Source organism: Corapipo altera, unplaced genomic scaffold (assembly GCF_003945725.1).
Source record: "Corapipo altera isolate COAL_440 unplaced genomic scaffold, ASM394572v1 58, whole genome shotgun sequence".
NCBI lineage: Eukaryota > Metazoa > Chordata > Aves > Passeriformes > Pipridae > Corapipo > Corapipo altera.
In genome coordinates this window covers 3,160,496-3,181,239 of record NW_020884898.1, presented here as the reverse complement: position 1 = coordinate 3,181,239, position 20,744 = coordinate 3,160,496, and the positions used below count along the sequence as shown (strand labels likewise).

The 20,744-nt window shown below is 36.4% G+C and overlaps 1 protein-coding gene across 14 annotated transcripts in view; it reads right to left on the bottom strand.

Annotated features, from left to right (window-relative positions):
- Positions 1 to 20,744, bottom strand: part of NECTIN3 (nectin cell adhesion molecule 3) — a 118,358-nt gene that overhangs the window by 78,433 nt on the left and 19,181 nt on the right. For all 14 annotated transcript variants that reach the window (XR_003528571.1, XR_003528573.1, XM_027648809.1 and 11 more), the window contains 4 exons: positions 19,607 to 19,945; positions 12,159 to 12,455; positions 10,193 to 10,310; positions 7,185 to 7,336 (listed from right to left, as the gene is read on the bottom strand). Coding sequence is in view for 12 of the 14 variants with exons in the window: in XM_027648809.1 (XP_027504610.1) it covers positions 7,185 to 7,336; positions 10,193 to 10,310; positions 12,159 to 12,455; positions 19,607 to 19,945 (906 nt within the window). In the remaining 2 variants the exon portion in view is untranslated. The remainder of the gene's footprint in view (positions 1 to 7,184; positions 7,337 to 10,192; positions 10,311 to 12,158; positions 12,456 to 19,606; positions 19,946 to 20,744) is intronic.

The following is a 20,744-nucleotide window of genomic DNA, read 5'->3' as shown; positions in this document are numbered from 1 at the left end:
AAAAACCTACTTTCTGCCTTGCCCAATGCAAGCTAATTATTTTAAAAATCAATAAAGCAACACTAAACACGTTATTATAGCTTGAACCTTTTAGAGAGAATATTACATGGACAGCCAAGTAGCTCATTATACCATGTTATTTATTTAAATGCCCATAAGCAAGACTCATGGAACTACTACTACCACCATATTAGAGGCACCCTAGATTTAACACCACAAGAAGTAAACCAGATAGAACTAGAGATCTGTCAGGCTTCCAATTATTTGACAAATCACAAATAGCCATAAATATGATTTTTCATCTTACTACTCAGAGACAGACATGCAATTCTCTCATAGCAGACAGAATCGTCACATTTGTCACGATCACTACACATCTTCAGAGTGCATCTCACTGCTTAATGCAATATTTTAAGCTTCACACAATAAGTAAAGTTTTATACAGGTTTTTAAAATGCATAATTACATTACTTGCTATGTAAAAGTGATGATTTGTTAGGGAGCTATACGTAAATGAAATTAATTTGACAGAAGACAGAAAACTGAACAAGAAGGATGCACTATCAAAATGAACAAGAGGAATTCAGATTTTGATTTTAGTAAAAACTGATTTAAAGTAAGTTTGATAATTTAACAAAGAAGTAGAGATTAAGGAATCCAAGTTTACCAGGCTTCCATGTCCCACACATCCATAAATCCAGAAGATAAACTCAAATCCCACTTCCTTGAAAAGGTATTTGCTTTAGACACAAGATTTTTTAGCTCTATTTATGCCTTTTTTTTTTTTTTTAAATTGGCTTTGCAATTGCTCATTTATTTCCCTCTGACAGTGAGGTTTTAAGTCCCATCTTCCACATGCACAAGTATGTAGTACTTGCATCCTGGCAAATTTAATCATCACATACATGAAGTAAGCACAGTGGTAATTACACTGAATATACTAAAAAAATAAAAAAAATGCAACAAACAAATAGTGTTTTACAAAAGCTTTTCCTTAACTTCTGATTCATCCACCAGTTTTCAGGTTGTCCAGTTGCATTATCTAAAAGAACTATTTAGTACATTAATCTTAAATTAATTGCAAATGTATGCTAAATTAAGCATTTGTTTTTATGCATTCCTAGAATATATATAACCATTACACCTGTACTGTCTGTGTCCATACCTCTTACTGTTTGAAGAATGACAAAATAAAGTTGTCCCTTCTTGTTTAAAAGGTCAATTACAACTAAGAACAAGTGAAGTTTACTGATGTCACCCAAAGTTTTTTAAACGTAAAACTTAAGTCGTTTTTTTTTTTTTCACTTCCTGTACACCAAGCAGGTTTCCCAAACAGAGAACAGTAAGATCAGGAATGACAAAGTTTTTATGTCTACTCCATAATATTTTGCTTGCAAATCACATCTCAAATGCTATCTCCAAATCAAGAAAATGCCACTCTTGTCTGTTGGTATGAAAGACAATACTCTTTCATATCAGAAAGCTGTTTAATTATAATACTTCACATAATCACCAATAGATGTTTGAATTCTGAATGCTTTTTACAGAACACTGAGCACAAAATTTTCTTTTTAATTGTTTCATATGGCACTTGATTCAAAAGCAACTATTTCCCACATTTTACTTAGGACCCAATGTTTAACAGCTTTCACTGATGCAGGCTCATGCTGCTGCACAAACTAGAACAACACACTAAAATGTCCATGCAGGTCAGGGAGCTAAAAGTGGCATAAATTCTAAAAAATATTTGGGCTTAAGTTAAATGCATCTTGATTTTAGTTTTTTTTTCTTATTGTTCTGGGCTCTGTTCACATCCTTATTACATATGCCCTGTAGTAATGAGGACCAGCAAAGACCCCCACAAAATTTCTTCTCCTTTTCCATAGCTATCATCCCCATTAAAACAAGAGACACAATCGAGGAAAGCAAAAACCAGTTTTCTAGTATCAATATACTAAGTCAATCAACTCACTCCATGCACATAAAGAAGCCAAGTTTTGGCTTCAAAGCTTTTGACATAGTTTTCTGCCAAGTAAAGCAAGACTTGCTGTTCACTTCAAATGAAAGTCTAATACCACATCAAACTAAAGCACCATGGTCCTTGTACACTGCTTAGTTTTTCCTCTATTAATTGTTTTTCCAGATGTTTCCAATAAAAGACAGTACCAACTTTCAACAGCGTGAGTCTGATAATTTTATTTTTTCCTTAAATGACTATTCTTGATCATTTTCTCAACTCTTACAGTACAAACAACTTTGCCCGGGAAGGTGAGTTTCTACAATTAATTTCAGTAAAGACATGCAATTAACACGACATATGTCATGTCCCAAACACCCCATCTTCCCACTTCAATCCCCCTGAAGTACCCAGACACTTGAACAATGAGGACCCACCTTTGCTTCTGTGGTAAGTCAAAGCCAACAACAAGCCAAGTGTCAGAAAGATGAATGTGAAAAGAAATGGATGGAGCATCCTTTGAACCAGATCATTAGCTTAAAAATCCTAGGTTAAATCCTGTCTTGGTATCAATATCAACAAGCACATCATTTTAAGAAAATCAACTAGATCACACAATATTTTTAAACTATAAATCATTTTGGATTTAGCCCACTATGAAATAATTCAGAGGTAAGGTGACCAGCTCTATAATAGGTAAGATAATTCAATACTGGCACACATCTCCTTTGGTTAAAATGTCAGTTAAGCATTACAGAAGTAGTTTTGGAAGGAAAGGTTTCTTGGATAGTTGTTGTGAATTAATATAGACAAAGTTTACCTAGTTCCAAAAGTCACAATAAAGTGGCTAAAAGTAGTTCTTATTTGAAAAAAAAAACCCCAAAACAACCAAAAACAAAAACACAAACCCCACACGATTCAAGGTGCAAAAATCCTTTTCTTTGCCAAGGACCTGCTATCAATTACTTATAATCCAAAATTGAGTTGGCTTTGCACAAATTACAAGATCTCTTTGAACTTGTCATTTTCCTAAGTGATAAGTATCTGTCTGTACCTGCATTACATGTATGTTTGCACAGAGACATATTAACCTTTGCTTCTTAACCTGCTGTTGTTGCTAAATTTCACTTACATGGCAAGTACTTAAAAACTGAATAATAATTTAGTGTAGCTGGGTGTTATAAAAACAACCCTTTCTCTCAACTGCTGAAAAGCTTACATAGCAACTCCTTTGTAACAGCAGGGAAAGCTGCTTTTCCATCAGAGGAGGTTCTCAGAAATGTCCAAGAAGAACTGATGTGGAAACTTATCATTCTTTCTCCAACCACTGCGACTCTAAAAGTCAAGAAATAGATGAGGACACTGTGTAACCCTCTCCCCACAGTTTCTTGTCCACACCTGTGAAGACTCCACTGGAGTCTTCATAGACATTTCCCTTTAGATTATTTTTCAGTGTATGTGCCCCCACGTCTATTTTGGCAGCATGATATGGAGACAGGTACCATCAATTTCTTTCATCCATCATCCACTCTCAGAGTACTTTTGTAGTTTCTAGCTGGGATTTCCACACATGAAATAGAAGACTTTGGTATTTCTTTGAGATACAGGAGAAACTTATCATTAACATAAGCTTGAGCACAAAGGAACATTCAGGAAGACCATTAAACTTTCAAAGCATGCCATACCAGGGAGCAAGAAAGTTAACAGTCAGAATATCCTGGGAAGTCCTTTGCTACACAACAGAAAAAAAAAAAGGCAGTTTGTACATTAGAAAATAAACGAGTGCCTGAATTCACAATGCTCTCTCAGAACAGAGATTTATTTATGGAGAAACAAAAGTAAAACAGAGGATCAGCCTCTCCTATGTTAATCCTGACAATGCCCACTCTACAAGAGGGTGACCCTGTACTTACAAACCACACCTTCCCAGGATTGCTGGCTAACAAAGGCTGGCTTTACTTTTAACAAAAGTAGTGTCTCTCAAAGGCAGTCATGTCTGAGGAAGTAAGCAGGTTCCTATCTGAATGCAAGTCTCACAGGTCACTTCTGCCTTGCAAGTGGAGAAAGGAAAGGCCTCAGTAAAGAGTATGAAGGTGAAGGAACACAGAGCCAAGAAAACAAAATTCAATTCCCCGCATAAGAAAACTGAGTAAATCAATATTGCAAGAGGAAGTGCTTTACATATCAAGCTGACAGCTTGTTTTGAAAAACCTACAGGAGGACTACATCCAGAACTTCAACACTTGAACCCCATGAGAAGCATGACTTGCTTTTGCTTGAAAACTACACAGGAAGTTTAACTTTACATCACTGAATGAGTGAAAAATAGCAAAGATATCAGTGCCTTAAAAGCAATATAAAAAAAGTCTGTCTTCAAATAACATTTGAGTATTTCTCTATCCCTGTAAAGATGTATTATCTCCAGTAAATAAAAACTGGTGATTTTACCATTTAGCCAGTTATCAACTTCTCTTTTATTTCCCTATTCCACTCTAAGAGTACTAACAAAGTCTAGGAGTACAACAAAACTTATTAAAAATACATTTTTATTTTTTTAACAATGAATATCAGGACCAAAGGTAATTTTTTTTGCTCAGCTTACATTATAATCCTACAACAGATTTCAACTTGAGATATTTTTTTGCTAGCAGTTAAAAAAAACTTAACTACCAGCATCGTGACTGTTCAGAAGCATTAACATCATAAATCCTTTTTGACAGCTTTACAATTAAAATTTGAAAGATAGTGTGATGACACAGCTTTGCCCACTAGCTTCAAGCTTTCCCTTTTGTTTTATACCAAGTTTTATACATTAGATAAAAGTAAAGATAGAAAAATAAGCTAATTGCTTATGTCATGTTATTGCTCATTGCTTCATGGTGCAGCAGTGCCATGTTTGCCATTACTGGATACCTCGTCAGTTAAGTCAAATATTAAAGGTGGTAAGATTATTTCATAGTTACTTGTCCATCCTGCACCATTAAGGGCATTTCAGCTATTTAAAGAGCCAATCACAATGAAAAGTTATTCTTAAGAGTTACAACAAAATGTGCTTTATATTACTTTCTGAAAACAACATAGGTGTTACACTTATGATTGCCCCACCTTTCTCATTTTTATCAACTCTCCTATATATGCAAAGTTAATACACAGTGGTTTTAATCAGTTTGGTAGCATGATCAACATGAGGTTTTAAAAAACTGAAATTAATTTAATGTCAACTAAAGTTTTGTTGTTACTGGTGCACTTAACTAGGAGAACCATGACTGTATGATTTCTAGCCAGCTGAGGTTCAGTTTTGGTGCTCCCTAAAACCAGTTAAGGTTTGCTAATTGTAAGTAAATCACTGCAGCAAAACAAAGTTGCTGAACAAAGCTGAAAAGCAGCGCTTATGGTAAACAGTATCCATCAGTTCACATCAAAGATCAACTACTGCAGCTTAACTATCTCTGCAGTAAGCTTATTAAGCTCTGTTACATTTGCCATGGGCTACAACACAAGTTGTCACCACAGCCCAACTGGCCTATATGCTTTTTCTGCTTTTCAAAAACTTGATTCATTTTAGGAAACACCATACATGACTTCCCGGTTGGCCTATTTTGGTCTGTTAGTTGCAAACATAATTTGAATGATGGTCTTATATCTTCCTGCATGACAATCATGGTAAAAAGCATGAGTTCTACTTACAGCAGATGATATTCACAGAACTGACAACTTGAAAAGTGGTGCACCTGAAAAAACTTCCCCCATTCCTGAGAATTAGAATAGGGCTGAAAACAGCTATGAACTGTACTGTTATTTTCTGAGTAAGTGTATTTCAATGCTACAATCCAGGCAAATATTTCACCCTATTTAATGATGATATTTGAATTTTTTTACTTGATACTTCTCAAAACATGCCAGTCTTTGTTACTGTTTTGAGACTTCTATGCAGCAATGAATTCTTCATAGAAGCAGAATTAGAACCAAGCATCCAAAAGTAACTTCTCACCAAAGTAACTTTCATAACTTGAAATCTTTTAACTTATATAAAAAAGTTATATATAAAAGGTGTAAAAAATTCTAGCTATGAAGTTGTTTACAAATAATTCCACTGTCTCAAACTACTTAGAAGTTTCCCGTTAACTAGGTCATTAACTAGGCAGTTAATTAGAACTGAACTACAATGTAGGTCATTGTGGAAAGCTAGTATGTCAGTGTGACTGCAACTCCATCATTTGTTTTAAAGATGCAGACAACTATCAAAAATGAATTCTGACAGATGTGGCTTCAAACATCCTGGACCTTAAGTTTTAGTTTCAAGTTCTCACTCTCATCTCCACTCTTAAGTGTTCATATTAAGTTCTTACTAAGGAGTCATCTATGTTTGTATCCATGCCAGCATGCACTCTGACACTTAATTCCCTTATAGAAACAGCACATGTCAATAACTTATTGAAAAGATTTTAATTTTCATGTTTGTATTATCTTCCTTATAAAAATGACACTAACATTTATTGATCAAGCTACGTATTAGCTAATTTTCCTAATCCATTATGGAAACCTGGAGAGCTTTTTCACACTTGTAGGGCACCATTCACATATACCATAAGTCATGCTGTTTTTTCACAAAGAAGGTGTCATGGTAAAACATTAATTACACTGTGTTAACAGATACAATGTTGTGGGCTCCAACAGCAGTGATGCTAAACAGTCACACACCCCTGCTATATTATACTAAGCAGATCAGCAAGTTCTGCATGAGATACTTTAACTTCATGATTCCTGGATATCTGCATCCTGAGAAAATGAGATGAGTAACTGATGTGAAACACATTCAGAACGTAACCCTAACTTCCTTAAAGAAGAGCACCTTTGACTTTCCTAAATGTAGTTCATCCCCTCCCAACAACATCTGTTTTTTTCAATTTATTACAGACAAGGTGCTGTTTTTATTGCTGTCAATATATCTCATCAAACACAGGTTAACACTGTAAGAAACAAATCTCAGTTCACCTACCAAGAGAAAGTAATAATTTCAGAAGTACCTCAACTTTAAGAATTTCTACTACATGTTTTTAATTATTAATTATTCCAAATTGTATTACAGCTCTTAAATCCATACTTCAAATAGGTTTTCACACAAAATGTGTAAATATTTCATGCATCAACTGGCTCTTCAGTTTGCTAATTCAACACTGACCAAAACACAGTTAACACACTGTCTTTGCTGAGAAGTAAGACTTACCTAATATGTAGACAGTCTTCTGATCACTCCTCTGACCAAGTGAATTAGTCACCTTACAGATGTAAGTCCCAGTGTAATTATAAGTCAATGGGCTGCTGAACTGCAGAGTATTGTTGACAGACAGCAATCCTTCAGGCCACTGTCCATCCAACCTACAAAAACAGTTATATTTCAAATGTGAATCTTACAACTAGTTCAAATAGAACAGTTTAAAATAATATTTGTAATAGTCTGTAAAGTGAACTTTTCACTGTGCTCTGACATTGTCAGTGGGCTTTTCTTGGACGTTCTCAGTGCACACCTGAACATTTATTTAGTTTTTAATTTCTGTGCCAAATCCTTTAAATGTCAAGTCTGCTGGCACGAGTAAGCTGCCTACAAATGAAGACTACTACAGCTAAAAAACATTATCTCAAAAGAACTTGAAGGAACAAGCCAACTCAAGCTCTAAAAACTAACTAACAAAAGCTCTAACAGCCTAACTAAGAAGCACTTATACTGCTGTCAGGATTATCTGCCTGTTCTTTTGCATCCAGTTGAGCTATCACAATAAATATTTCTGTCCATACATGCTTAATTTACAGGGCATTTTGACTAGAATTTCTGAGCAAGAGTTCAAGCAGTTTCCCCCTCTCTTGACCTGCTTTTTCTCATCCCTCATCACCTCTCCATCCAAATTACAGCATTGAAACAGAATGTGGAGAACATTTGGAGAAACAACTGGTTAAAAAAAAAATTTGTTTCTGGTCAACTGGCTTTTCCAACTCTATCATTTCCCTGTACCACTCTGCCTGAGATTGCAGTAACAACTGGGTAAACATGATGAGAAAGGGGAAAGGGCAAAAGCACTGAAACTATTTTAACAGAGCTCCCAACTGCCCATTAAACACCTGTGTAATTTCAATGCCATTGCATCCCATGTTTTATCTAAATATCTATTAACAGCTAACCAGGCCTAAATCAATATGCAAACATGTGCTCACCAGATCACAGTACCCTGAAAGCATTTAGAAAGTGTGCTTTTATAAACAGCATTGAAAAAAAAAGCTACCCAACACCTTAAAATAGGTACTTGATTAAAAAAAACCCAAAACCTCCCCATAGTTAACAGCAAAAATGATCTCCAACATATGTGGGTTGAAGACAAAATTCCTACTACTTTGTTGTGATTATTGCCCAGAACTGCCTCAGTCATATTAAAGCTGATAAAAGTGATCCATAATTCATTATTACCAGAAGTATCTATTTCAAGAAACACTATAAAACAGCTAATTAGTTTGTCAGGTCTATGCTAATAAAATTCTCAAACATTCAACATTTTAAAATTACTGACCATGAAAGTACCACTATCCCAGCAAGTGGAGTGTCATCTTTGATTTCAAGAGATACAATTTTTTTGTATGGTAGTTCTAGAAGCTACTATAATTTGACACCAGTAAGACAGCACACAATTCAACACAGTTGTTTTCTGGTTCCTTAAAGATTCAAGCTACCCTTTTCTTACATGGATTTACTCCCCCCCCACACACACACACTTGAAGTTCCTCATGCACCAATATTGCAGCTTCTTTGATAGGTTTTGTTCCTGCTCAAAAAGGTACACCAGTTTTATTCCAGAAGAATCAGGTTTTTCGTAAAAGTTGGTTCCATTTTAACCTTAGGAAGTATCAAAGTCAGCTCTGAAGCTTGAAGTGCTTTAAATGTATTTAAATACGTTTATTTCTTCTGGAATTTCAGACAGAGATAGTAGTGATTAGTTTTTACATATGTCTCAAATTCAAATGAGAGAACTGAGAACCCAGTGCATCTGAAGAAACAAGTGGTACTGTTGTTTAGCTGAAAGCCTGGCAAGCTTTTCTGAACATAAGAATTTTTATGTGTTGAAATTTCTCACCACGCTGATTTTGAGCTAAGCCTGGGATGGGGATGGCAGTCTACTGTAGCAGTAGGTAAAGCACACATTTCACTAAAGTTAGTTTAGCACAGCCATGCCACTCTGGAAATTTCAGTGGCTGGTTTTAGGATTGAGTCAGTTACAGTAATGTTTTCTTTTCCTGCAATACTGTTATCAAGCAACTCCAGACTTATCAATACAACATTTTCAATTCACGTCATGACTACTCTTCCTCTACATTAAGTTATATCCACCATTGAGAAGGTAGGGAAATTGATTACAGCTTCAAATAAATATATATTCCCAAATATTTATCAAGAGAAGCCACTATAACAGTTACACACAAATTCACACTATCCTTAGGAAAGTTATTTCCTTTTCTACAGGCAGCAAGTAAATCTAAAAGGGCTGAGTTTATTTTTTTTTTTCTTCACAGGAAAGTCTTTTATCTGTGCTTGCTTTTATTGTCCTCCTTTGTCTCTTGCACAAAGTACAGCCATGGCTGCAAAAGGGAAGCAGTACACTTCAGAGTAGGACCCATCTAATTGATATATTCCTGAAGTGTGGCTGCTATGTTCAATTTCTTATTTTACTAGACACGTGCTCAAGACCTAGTTTCCATCACGATGGATTCATCTGACTTGGCAACTACTTGAGCACTTTGAAAAACATGACAAATTCTGTAATTCAGTAAGCCATCTCAACTGTAATTTTCAGATTTTAAAATGCAGATACAGAAAAGTCTGTTCCAGTGTTTACAATCTACTCTCAGTGACGATAAAAGAGAACTAATAAAAAATAGTTGGATCCCTACTAGACTCACTGGTCTTTGTTCTACATGCTGCAGCATACACAATTTAGTCTACTTTGAGTAACTAAAGAGACTTTACCCTGAGAGTAATGACAAACTGTTCAGGCATGTAAATTTACAAGATATCTACCCACCCATATTCATACATAAACATATCTTGTATTCTCCTTTTAAATGGCTGGATAAAACCATTACAACCCAATATAAGTCATATACTCTTTGTTTTCAAAACATGCATTTACTGTAAGCTAAGCAATTATACCACTTGAATCATGTGGCAAGTCCCTTCATATAAATATTTACCTGGTCCACATAAATTCCATAGGTAATGGATTTGCATCAGCATTACATTTGAGCTGAACGTTCCCTCTTCCAATGAACCAGTTTCCATCATAGCCAGTTACTGAAACTTCTGGGGCATCTGACAAAAAAAGATTCCATCTATCAATCACAATTTTTTTGTTAAGAGTGAATTGTGTCTAATGGTCAGATCAGTGGAGCAGAAGGGGGCTTTTTTGGTTTTTCTTTCTTTTTTTGGAGGGGAGGGAGGAAGTGGGATGTGTGCTTTCATTGTTGTTTGTCTGTTTTTAATTTAAAGACCACCAGCACCACCAAAACACAGAGAACACAATGCAGTTCCAAGCTACAGCATAATATGTAGCAATGAACAAGTTGTTTTAATCAGTGCAACTTTCCCCGTGTTTTCAGCGACCGTACAACACCTCGGGGAAGTGAGAGGACTTCAGAAGAAAAGAATCCATTTCATTCTTTTGGGAAGTGAGGAACGGTAATTTAGAGCTACTTCTCACTAAAAAGACACAGCAAAGGGTCAGAAACAGCCTTTGGAAAAACCAGGTAATTAGGAAATCACCAAAGAGTTCACAGATGCCAGCTATAATGATTAAGTTATCCACTGGCACCAATACGTAGAATTATGTTTTTAAGGCTCTAAAAAGCAAGGAGGTGATGTCAGATAAGCCAGAGACACCCAGCTGAAACATTCAGAAGCCACAGAACAGACAGTATGATTTAGTATAAGCTCCTACAGCAGTGAGGGAGGAGCAGTGGCAAAAGCTGTGTCAGGGAAGACTGAGGAACACACATTGCTTTTCACTTGCTGCTGTGTTACTATACAATTTTGTTAGAAATTCTGAAACATGCCTTAACACTAATTTCAGATAAAAATATTTAAGATCAATTTGCATCCTCATTTCACTTTAAATATGAAACTTTATTCTCTTATTCACTGTTTGAGACAATGATGGGAAAAAAACCACCTTTAGTTCTATTTCTGTATCAATAGCCCTTCAACCTAAAACTTCAAGAATGGTAAAATAAAGTAACACTAAACACTATTTTATGGTAAAATAAGTTATTCTTTACTAAACGGAATAAAAACAAACCCAAATGAGATTCTAGCCAAACAAAAATAGCAAGTCTACTTTTTCCAGCCACTACATTTCTTCTAATTGAACTGACAGACTTCTATGATTTAGGAACTTTAAAGCAGCACACAGCTGAGACAGGATAATAAAGGAACAACTTGAAAATAGTTGGTTTTGGTCACATATGCATTGTCTAACAACAACAACAACAAAAAGGGTCACATGACTAAAGTTTGTCTTAACTGGTTTTAGGTAAGCAGCACTGTAAGCCATCTCACCACATATTCATGTATTTTAAAGCCACACATTTGTTAAACAAGGCTGGCACACATTTGAATTATATGAGCAACCTGAAGCTGAATATCAAATGTGAAGAATGTATGTATTATGTTCTTGTTTTCTTATGCTAATTGGAGTGGACAAAGCTTAGTGATTCATCTGAAAATAACTTACTGACCATAGGGTCTACTTTCAACTTGTCATCTCAAACATGAATCTTCATTACAATTCTCTTCACTATTGCTGAAATTAAGACACTATAAAGAGCTCACAGATCAACTGAGTTTGTTATCTTGTCAGTAATCTTTGAATTTTATTTTTAAACACGAATAATAATGTTTACCCATGATTCAATATCCCAAACAAACAACAGAAACAAACATAACAGTATTTTAGCTTCATCACTTCATTGGCAAAACAGAGACCCCAGGTTTCTACTCCTGCCTGACCTGCCTCAATCACAGCTTAGATTTCTGTAGAGTTTTCACTTCCTTCATTTTCCTGAAGCAGAAAGTGCTCATCTCCTTCCTGTGGAAGGTACACACTGATTAAGAGGGTGGTTGTAAGAGACACACCAAGCAGCAACTACCTTACAGAATACTTACACTGTATGTCCAACACATAAGGGTATCGGATCTCCTTTTCCAAAGCCGGGTGCCTCACAACACAAGTTATGTGTCTTCCTCTTGCAAACCGTGTGGGGATAATCACGTACTGGCTTACAACTGTCACTGTTTCATTTGGAAACGGAGTAGAGGTGGTTTTTTTGTCACCAAGGTCTCCTTCCCAGTCAATCTGTGCAGCAGGTTTTCCAGTGGCTGCTGTACAAGTGGCTGCTACTGTCTCGTTTGCACCGTCTATTAGAGGGTTTGGTCCTTTCGTTAAGCTCACAACGGGTTCAACTAAAGAGGGGAGAAAAAGCAAATTTAGACAAGAAACACTCCACATCTTTGAAACTGTCACTGTGTAAGAGTCAAACAAAATCTAATCCATTTGCAAAAGCCTAGGCTAATCAGATATCCCAGAAATAAGCTCAGAGGTGATTGCTTTATGAAGATTTTGCCTGCTGACCCTATTCACCTTTGTCCGCTCATCCAAGTTCAGCGCTGTTCATTCACTACATTTAATGCACTGACAGGGAATTCCAGTGTGGATAGGTCCAAAACGCCAACTACAGTGCTCCAGTTGTAGTGTCTGACAACAGACAGCTTAAAATATTAAGTTGAAACTACACTGCAATTTCTTTTCAAAAAGCTTAGATTCTGCTGCCTTTTCAAGCATTCAAGTATTCATCTATACTGCCAGTTTATGTCATTTCAAAGCTACCTCAGTGTTTTAACACCCAACATTAAGAGTTTAAGCTTTTGTTCATCAGTACAATATAAATGACTTCCATGCTGCAAAGGACACTCAACCTCCAAAAAAGCATTATTCTATATACACACACCACACATTGAATATAGAATCTACTGTGTATGTGCAAATACATGTAATTTTAGATAAAACTTACATGGTTTTGATACACAAAGAAATTGTTTTTAATTATTAATAAAATTCTGCCTATTCACAAAAATACATTTTTGTGAATGAATCCCTATAAAAGTAAAAAATTTGAACTCAGTACTACACCCAAGACACATGGGAGGATGTGACCTCCTTGTAAAACCACTGCCCACCCCAAAATTTTGCAGATTTAGGCAACACACTTCACTATAAAAGGAAGGTTAGTTCCTTATGTACAAGTTTACTGCTGAGGGCTGTAGACTGAAAAGATTTGAAACATTTTCTTTTTCGTTTAACAGGGTTTTTTTCAGCCCTGTTGCAGTCTAAGCCAGAAATACTATCTGGTGCTTCAGACACAAACCAAGGTTGTGCTTTTTTAGAATAGCCCATTTGTGTCAGCAATATTGTAAGATACAGGTTTTGCAGTAGAGTAGCAGCCTATTACATAATGTTTGTCTCTTGCTCTTATCAGGCTGCTGGGAGTCCTCTAGGGCAGGTCATCCCTACATACCATAATTCTTCAGAATCCACCTCAGTGGACCAGCACTCACTAATCACAAAGCAAAGACAAGTCTTGCAACTTCTGTGCCTTTCAGGACAAGAAGGAAAAATTTAGTTCATGGAATTTCTTTCCCAGAAGTTGAAGTTGAGCCACGCACACGACTTGAAATGAAATAGAGCAGAGATCACCACATCTGGCAAGATACTTCTCCAACTACCCATACCTTCCAAAGATAACTGGCTATCAAATATTTTCTTTCAGCTGGAGTGAATTCAGTGCAAGGATCAGTCTGTGACTGTTTTCTGCTCAATCTAACACTGCTCATGTCTGAAGAAAGTAGTTTATTATTTGCTCAATTACACTAAAGGGAAAGGCAGCTACTAAACGGATAACCTTATAAAAATGTCTTTTCTGTTCTATGATTGGAAGAGCTTAAAGAATATAAATCACCGTGAAATTGAAGGTTTTTTGGGCCAATACTGAGAGCAAATTATTTTCTACTTTGTTTCTCTGAATGCTTACCCTCTGTGATTTGTTAGTGACCTTACTGTAAATAAACCAACAGCAGGGGTTTCATGCCAAGTTCTACACTCACTCTCCTATATCTGAAGCATCTCTAATGGAGCTTCTTTCAAATCTGATTCCCTGCTCTCCAACACTAGCAATAACTAGAGCTTTCTGCAATAAGCCTGGAGCATTCTATCATCTGGAAAAAAAAAAAAAAAGGCCTTTAAAACCTAATATGGAGAACCTGACAGTACACAGCTTTGTTATTTCACCCACAGTTTGGTTTCCCTGCTTGTTCTCCCCAAATCACTAGCTGTAACTTTTTCACTGTAGTATTAATAAAAGGCAGACGTAAACACTCAAATTTACATTTAGAATTTTATAAAGATATTAATTTTTGCTGTATCACTCCCTGCCTGAGTTTTCTGTACAGTGAAATCAATTAAATAAGCAACTATCAGTAGCGTTTCATGCCAGCAATGAATCAAAGAATTTCAGCTGGAAATAAAGTTTCATATATTCTATTTCTTTGATTAGAAAAAAAAGTACCTAGCTGCAGAATTTTTCTTCCACCTCTTTGTAAAGGGACACATAAGTAAACAAGAACTCTTAACTAAGGTAGCAGAGATTTCCAGATCTAAAGCAGACTATTCAGTTCTCTTCTTTTAGAAAAAAAAAAAGTCTACAAGTATTAAGTGACAGTAGCCAGAAAGCAGGATAGACTAATTAAAAAAAGCCCACGTTCTGCTAAAATCATTATTAGGAAAAAAGCCTATTTCTCAAGTGGTACCAAAAATTTGTGAGATAAGCTCGTTTGAGTTCATTGTGTAATACTTAGTTTTACACTTGTAAATAAGACACAAAGTTGAACTATTCAAAACTACTCAACTCCATAAAATACTTATTCTCAACCCAATGTGTTTCAGTGCTTTAGGTTTTTTTTATATTTCACAAGTGTTTAGGCTTCTACTGTCACATCTTCCCATAAATTATGATTCTTGGACTACACACCAACTACAAGATAACTAAATAGCCAAATACTAAAAAGCAGAAGAAACTGCAGTTAGGATCCTTATTTCTATAATTTATCATTCAGAATTATCATTTGTCCCAGCAACTGTAGCAAAACCAGCAGAAACCCAGCTAGTTATTTTACACATTACATATATCCTACATGTATACATATCTCATATATATATATATATTCTACAGTCTCTCTAAATGTTTCATTCATGGATTTAGAGAAGTATCTGGCAAATGAATCCATAATGACAAGGGGCCATTGGTACCTCACCTCTTTCAATGGGAAACAGTTATACCACTTTCCATTTGGATAAAGGATTACCCAAAAGAAGGGGTTTGGAAGGGTTTGTGATAGTTTTCTTCTTTTTTTTTTTGCAAAGTGTAACTTCTACAACTACCAACTCTTGCAGCAGTCCATTTTTATCCCAGGAGCATTCAGTGTGCCACCTGAATCATACTGAAACATGTCCTACAGGACTTTCATTGCTCACAGTGGTGGTGGTGGACACATGAAGGCAGCTGGGAGAGCATTAGAGAAGCTGCTTCACCCATTCAGTAGAAACATTATGCTCTGTTCAGGTCAAATGAAAAAGATGGTGAAATGCTTTGTGTGGGAAAGGAAGCCACCAATCCCACAGAGATCCAAAAGCAGAAGAGTCCTGCTTCCACAGTGTAAGAGTTCAAGAGCAGTGGTGGTTTCCTCCCTGCCTTTAAATCATCAGCTGAGTAGATACACTGATTGAATGGACAGAGGTCACTGCCCACCAATCATTTCATTCACATAAATTAGAAGAATAGTCACACAAATCTAAAGCAACATTATGGTATGAATTACATTTGTGTTATAAAGATATTTAAAGTCTCACCTAAATTGCACATACTGACTCGTGACCATTACCTGATTTAACCCTACTTACTCTACCTTCATCTTATGTTCAACATGGACCTCTCACAGATCAAGTCCTTACAATTCAAAGAAAACCAAAACAAAGCATTCAAACAAGAAAGAGCTTTAAATCCTACTGCATTAAGTTTCCAGGCCTCAAAGTTTCTTCTTGATTTTAAATATTTCATAAGCCTTTTTCAGCTGTTGCTGTTAGTTTTAAAACTTTTCTTCTGCCACTGTGCACAGGAGGTCTGGACAAAATTGGAATGATTGCAACACAAACAAGATTATTTCCTCTTGCCATTAAATTCACTAATTCCTTGGCAACAGCATGACACTGGGAATGTTTCTTCTTCATTGCAACTGATATTTACTTGAATAACTTCTTTCCAAAACAGTATTTCTAGCCTTTATTTTCTCTCCCTTCAAAACCAGCAGCTTTATATTTCTGTGTACCTTATCCTGTTGGATAATTAATCCTTAATTATTGACTTTAGGTTGTTTTGGTTTTGTAGTTTTGGGGTTTTTTTTGTTTGTTCATTATAAGACCAGTCAGACCAGACAACTTTGTTATCTACTTGATACTTTTTCTTGACCCAGAATATTGTGTGGTACTTAATATGTATATCTCAGGCACTTTTTAAACATCATTACTTTATTAGAAGTATCTGAGAGGATCCAGTTTCTATACTGTCTGACACGCACCTTCTTCTGATTGCTAATTTTAAGAATTTCTACATGAGAGTGTCTGGGATCTATTCATGGTGACAGACTTACACCTTTGACATTCACCTGCACAGCTCATTGTTCACTTGCAGCATTGGTAAGAGCCAGGCTGCAGAAGAACAAGACCTCCTTTATCGATATCCATGCTGAGAAATCGAACTTGGCAAGACAGCAGAGTCAAGCCAAACCAAGTATTTAAAACAGTCACGTACAGCACTCAACTTGGCAACATAAAAATTATGTCAGCTGTGCAAGCTGACCTGTCACAATCAGTCTCTTCTGCCTCAAGACACCAGTTTGGCCCATTTGGTCAGTGTCTTTTAAAAAACAGCATGCCACAAAACTATTTGTGATTTTTTTGCTCTAGTTTAACGCAGTTAAGTTTGAAGAAACAACATTGTAGACAAGTTCAATATACCTGCTTGACCCTAAAAGCATTTTCGTATTTTTACTGTCTTAACCTCTTGTTTTAAAATGCATTTTCTTTAAGACAGCATGGGGCACTAAACAAAGAAAACTGGGTGCAAGCAAAGTCACCAAATGTGGAAAGTTTGTTACGCTTAAGAAGCATAAGAGAAGTTCTAAATATGGTGATCAGTACACTGTGGCAAAACAAAGGGCATTTTCTCTTGTAGTTATTTTTTTCTTCCATTTGTCTTCAGTGTCTCTGTCTTACAGTGTAGAAGCACCTACTACATGATGAAGTATGTCCACTACATATGGGAAGGTAACTAATTCTTTGCTAAATAGGAACAGATTAGGGACTAGGAAAAAGGGCAGTGCTGCTTGGCTTGGAAACAGTTTCGGCCCTAGGACAGGAACTTTTCTCTCCTCACTTAAGGGAGAGTTTTTTAGACCAGTGGGAAAATGCAGTCAGACTAAAGCTGGATTTTAAAGTTACATCAACTTTTAAATTTCGATTACAGCTATTCCATGCCTTATGACTCTGCTGAGCTTGGGCCAGCAAAGCTCACAACTTATTCATTTACATGCATATTCTAAAAATCATTACTTCCCCAGTATTCTTACTCTTTAAGTCTACATTTCAGTGTAGTAAAAGGCTTCCAGAAGGACAGGAAACATGTAAGTTCTGTGGCCAGTGTAAGCCCAACCGAGGGTGGGCTATCAAGCTGTACATGCAAACCAAGCTGCTGCTAACTAGGATGGAAAAGCATCTTTGCAAATAATAGCTGGGTTTTGCAATTCAGAGGTTGATATCTAGTCACTGAGAGGCTTAACAGCAATGGTAACCATCTGCATCAACTATGAAAAACAATCTATGATCAGAAGCACTGTATGCCTGACAAATACTTGTCCTACTCCATTACAACTGCAATTTTTTATAATATATATCTAATCAAGCAAATTGTGGCCCTTCCACATTTTCAAATGCAGAAGAATAAATACATAGGAAATACATTTGCTTTCCAAGTGCATCCTCAGGTTCTCCATAAATCTGAAATTTCAAGGACAAAATGGACACAACTAGTAATGTGATCTGAAAAAAAAATCTTGGGAACTGACTAGAAAAGGCAGAACATTAAGAACCTCCCATGTATATTGGTAAAGTACAATAGCTGAAACCTGAAGTCAAAAGACTGCTACAATAACCACAGCCACTTGCAGTACAGATGGAAGAGAGATGGAAAAGAGAGTCATAAAACTACATGTTTTGTACATCACCTAGAATTTTGGTCAAGTTACTTGTTTCAAACTGGGTTAAGCCAGTTGCTTTGATGTGTTTATTTTGCCCCACCTTGTGGTGAAAACCAGTTTACATACTGTGCAACAGCCATCTGATTAATCTCATTGAGTACTCTACTATCTGTTCACAAAACCAGTCATTGAGGACCACCTCAGATGTAGAAATTACCACGACTACTTGCAGTAGATACAGAAGTACCTTTCTCTACTACAAGAAGGAATACTACTATAAGGAGAGGGCAAGTCAATAATAGGTTTTCAAGTTTCAGGGTAATCATTTTACCTCACACTGCACTACCACCTAAGTCTTCCTGTGCTTCAGTAGTAATTCCTTATGACAGCAATACTCACAACCCTCAACAAGAGAGACTAAATTAGCATAAGTGAAAGCCCAAGTTTATGAAAGCTTTGCATTATGACCACCCACAACCAGTCAAGAGCTTAAGTTGCCTCTTTCGTCCCACAGTTCCCAGCAGTCAACTAGACAGTTTTGCTTTACATTTATACTATGCAAAGAGCAGTTTACATCACCAGCCCCAAGCAGCTACATTAAGTTACCATGTTAGCAACACATTTATAGAATAATTTGAGCTGGAGGGGACCTTTTAAAGGCCATCTAGTCCAATCCCCCTTCACTTATATCAGGTTGCTCAGAGTCACATCCAACTCGACCCTGAATGTTTCTAGGTATGGAGCATCTGCCACCTCTCTTAGAACACTGACCTCATCACAGACGATGGATTATTTCACTGAGACAATTGGTCATCAGCAGGTTTTAAACAATACCTTTTTTTTTTCTGAAAACTGGTGACTACTCACAGCACTATCTGAGGGAATTTATGAGGGAATTTACCCACCGTGGTAGCTAAAGCAGCATTCAGCAGCTTCTCAGCACACACACACAAGCCCATGGTATCAGCATTGCCCAGTCAAAGTTGTAAAGCCATTAAATGTTTGTATTGGCACAACACTTAAATAGGAACTGGTTATTTTATCTTTAACATCTAGACAATCAACGAGCAAGTTCTAAACAAGCAAGACCTAAAAGAAGACTTCTCAATGACATTAGTAAGAAAAACAAGATACCTGTAATAGAAGACCAGCAAATACATATTTTGCATATTCTTTGTGTTAAAAGGTAAAACAAAACTTATTAGTAAGTCTGCAGAACTTCACCTTCTTTCATAAAGAAGTTGACTTACCCAGTACTGTTACAGTTGTTGATGACTGTGTATTTCCAAGTGGGAATGTAACTGCTTTGCAAATATACTCTCCTGCATCAGAAAAGCTTACATTTTTTAAAATGATTGTTGCATCAGTAAGCGAGTAGTTTTTAAATGCCACTCTTCCTTGGTATTCTCCTTGAACAGATATTCCATATTCAGGATGATGAACAGCAATAGTCTGTGAACTTTTCCCATATATCTTCTCCCAAGAAACTTGTGTTATTGTTTCATTTACATCAATTATGCATTTCAGTGCAACCTTCTTCCCCCAAACTGCTGTCACATGTGGATCAACAACTGGTCCAGCTAAGGCACCTAAAAACAAAGCAATTGTTAGTTGGGACACAAGAAGATTATGTCTCCGAGCCTTCACATTAAGCCTCCTTCAGTAATTAGCTTGGCTTTTTAAAAGACAATTCCCACTTTCTTCTGAATAACTGATTTACAGCAGTGTGGAAACACCACAGAAGCATGCTTCAAGCAAAAACATCAAAGCTAGGCATAGACTGACCATTTTTTAGAGAATACTATTACCAATACACAACTTCCTATAAAAACAATCTGACAACTGTGTAACTGGTGTAACAGTCTTGTGGAAATTTAACTAGATATGAGCATTGTGTGTATTCAGATTTACTGAAAAAAGCAATAACCAGACAATGGTACTGTAGCAGTCTGCTTACTGATCCAGAGCATCAGGTAAAAACTGAAGTTAAATGACTGCCCTTGTTACTGTTTTCAAAAGACAGAACTCTTAATAAAGCTTAATTCAAGAAAAATCCATGAGTGCAACTTCTACCACTTACCATACCAGTAACTACAATTAAAAACCAAACAAGAGAACCCCTATCAAACCCCCACAAACTACTCCATATGACAACCAATCTAAGAACTCAATTTTAACTTCCCTATCCTACTTCTTAACAAAGACATGTACCATCATACATATGCAATCTTTCTGCTACCCTGCAGTGTGATGTCTTCACACTAGATCTTCCCTCACACAGCAAATATGCAAGAGTGGGCACAGTCAAGTGTTTGCATGAGATTCAGTGCATTTCCACTTCATACCTAAAATACCTTCCACAGAAGCAACTATGTTCTGAGCTCAGCA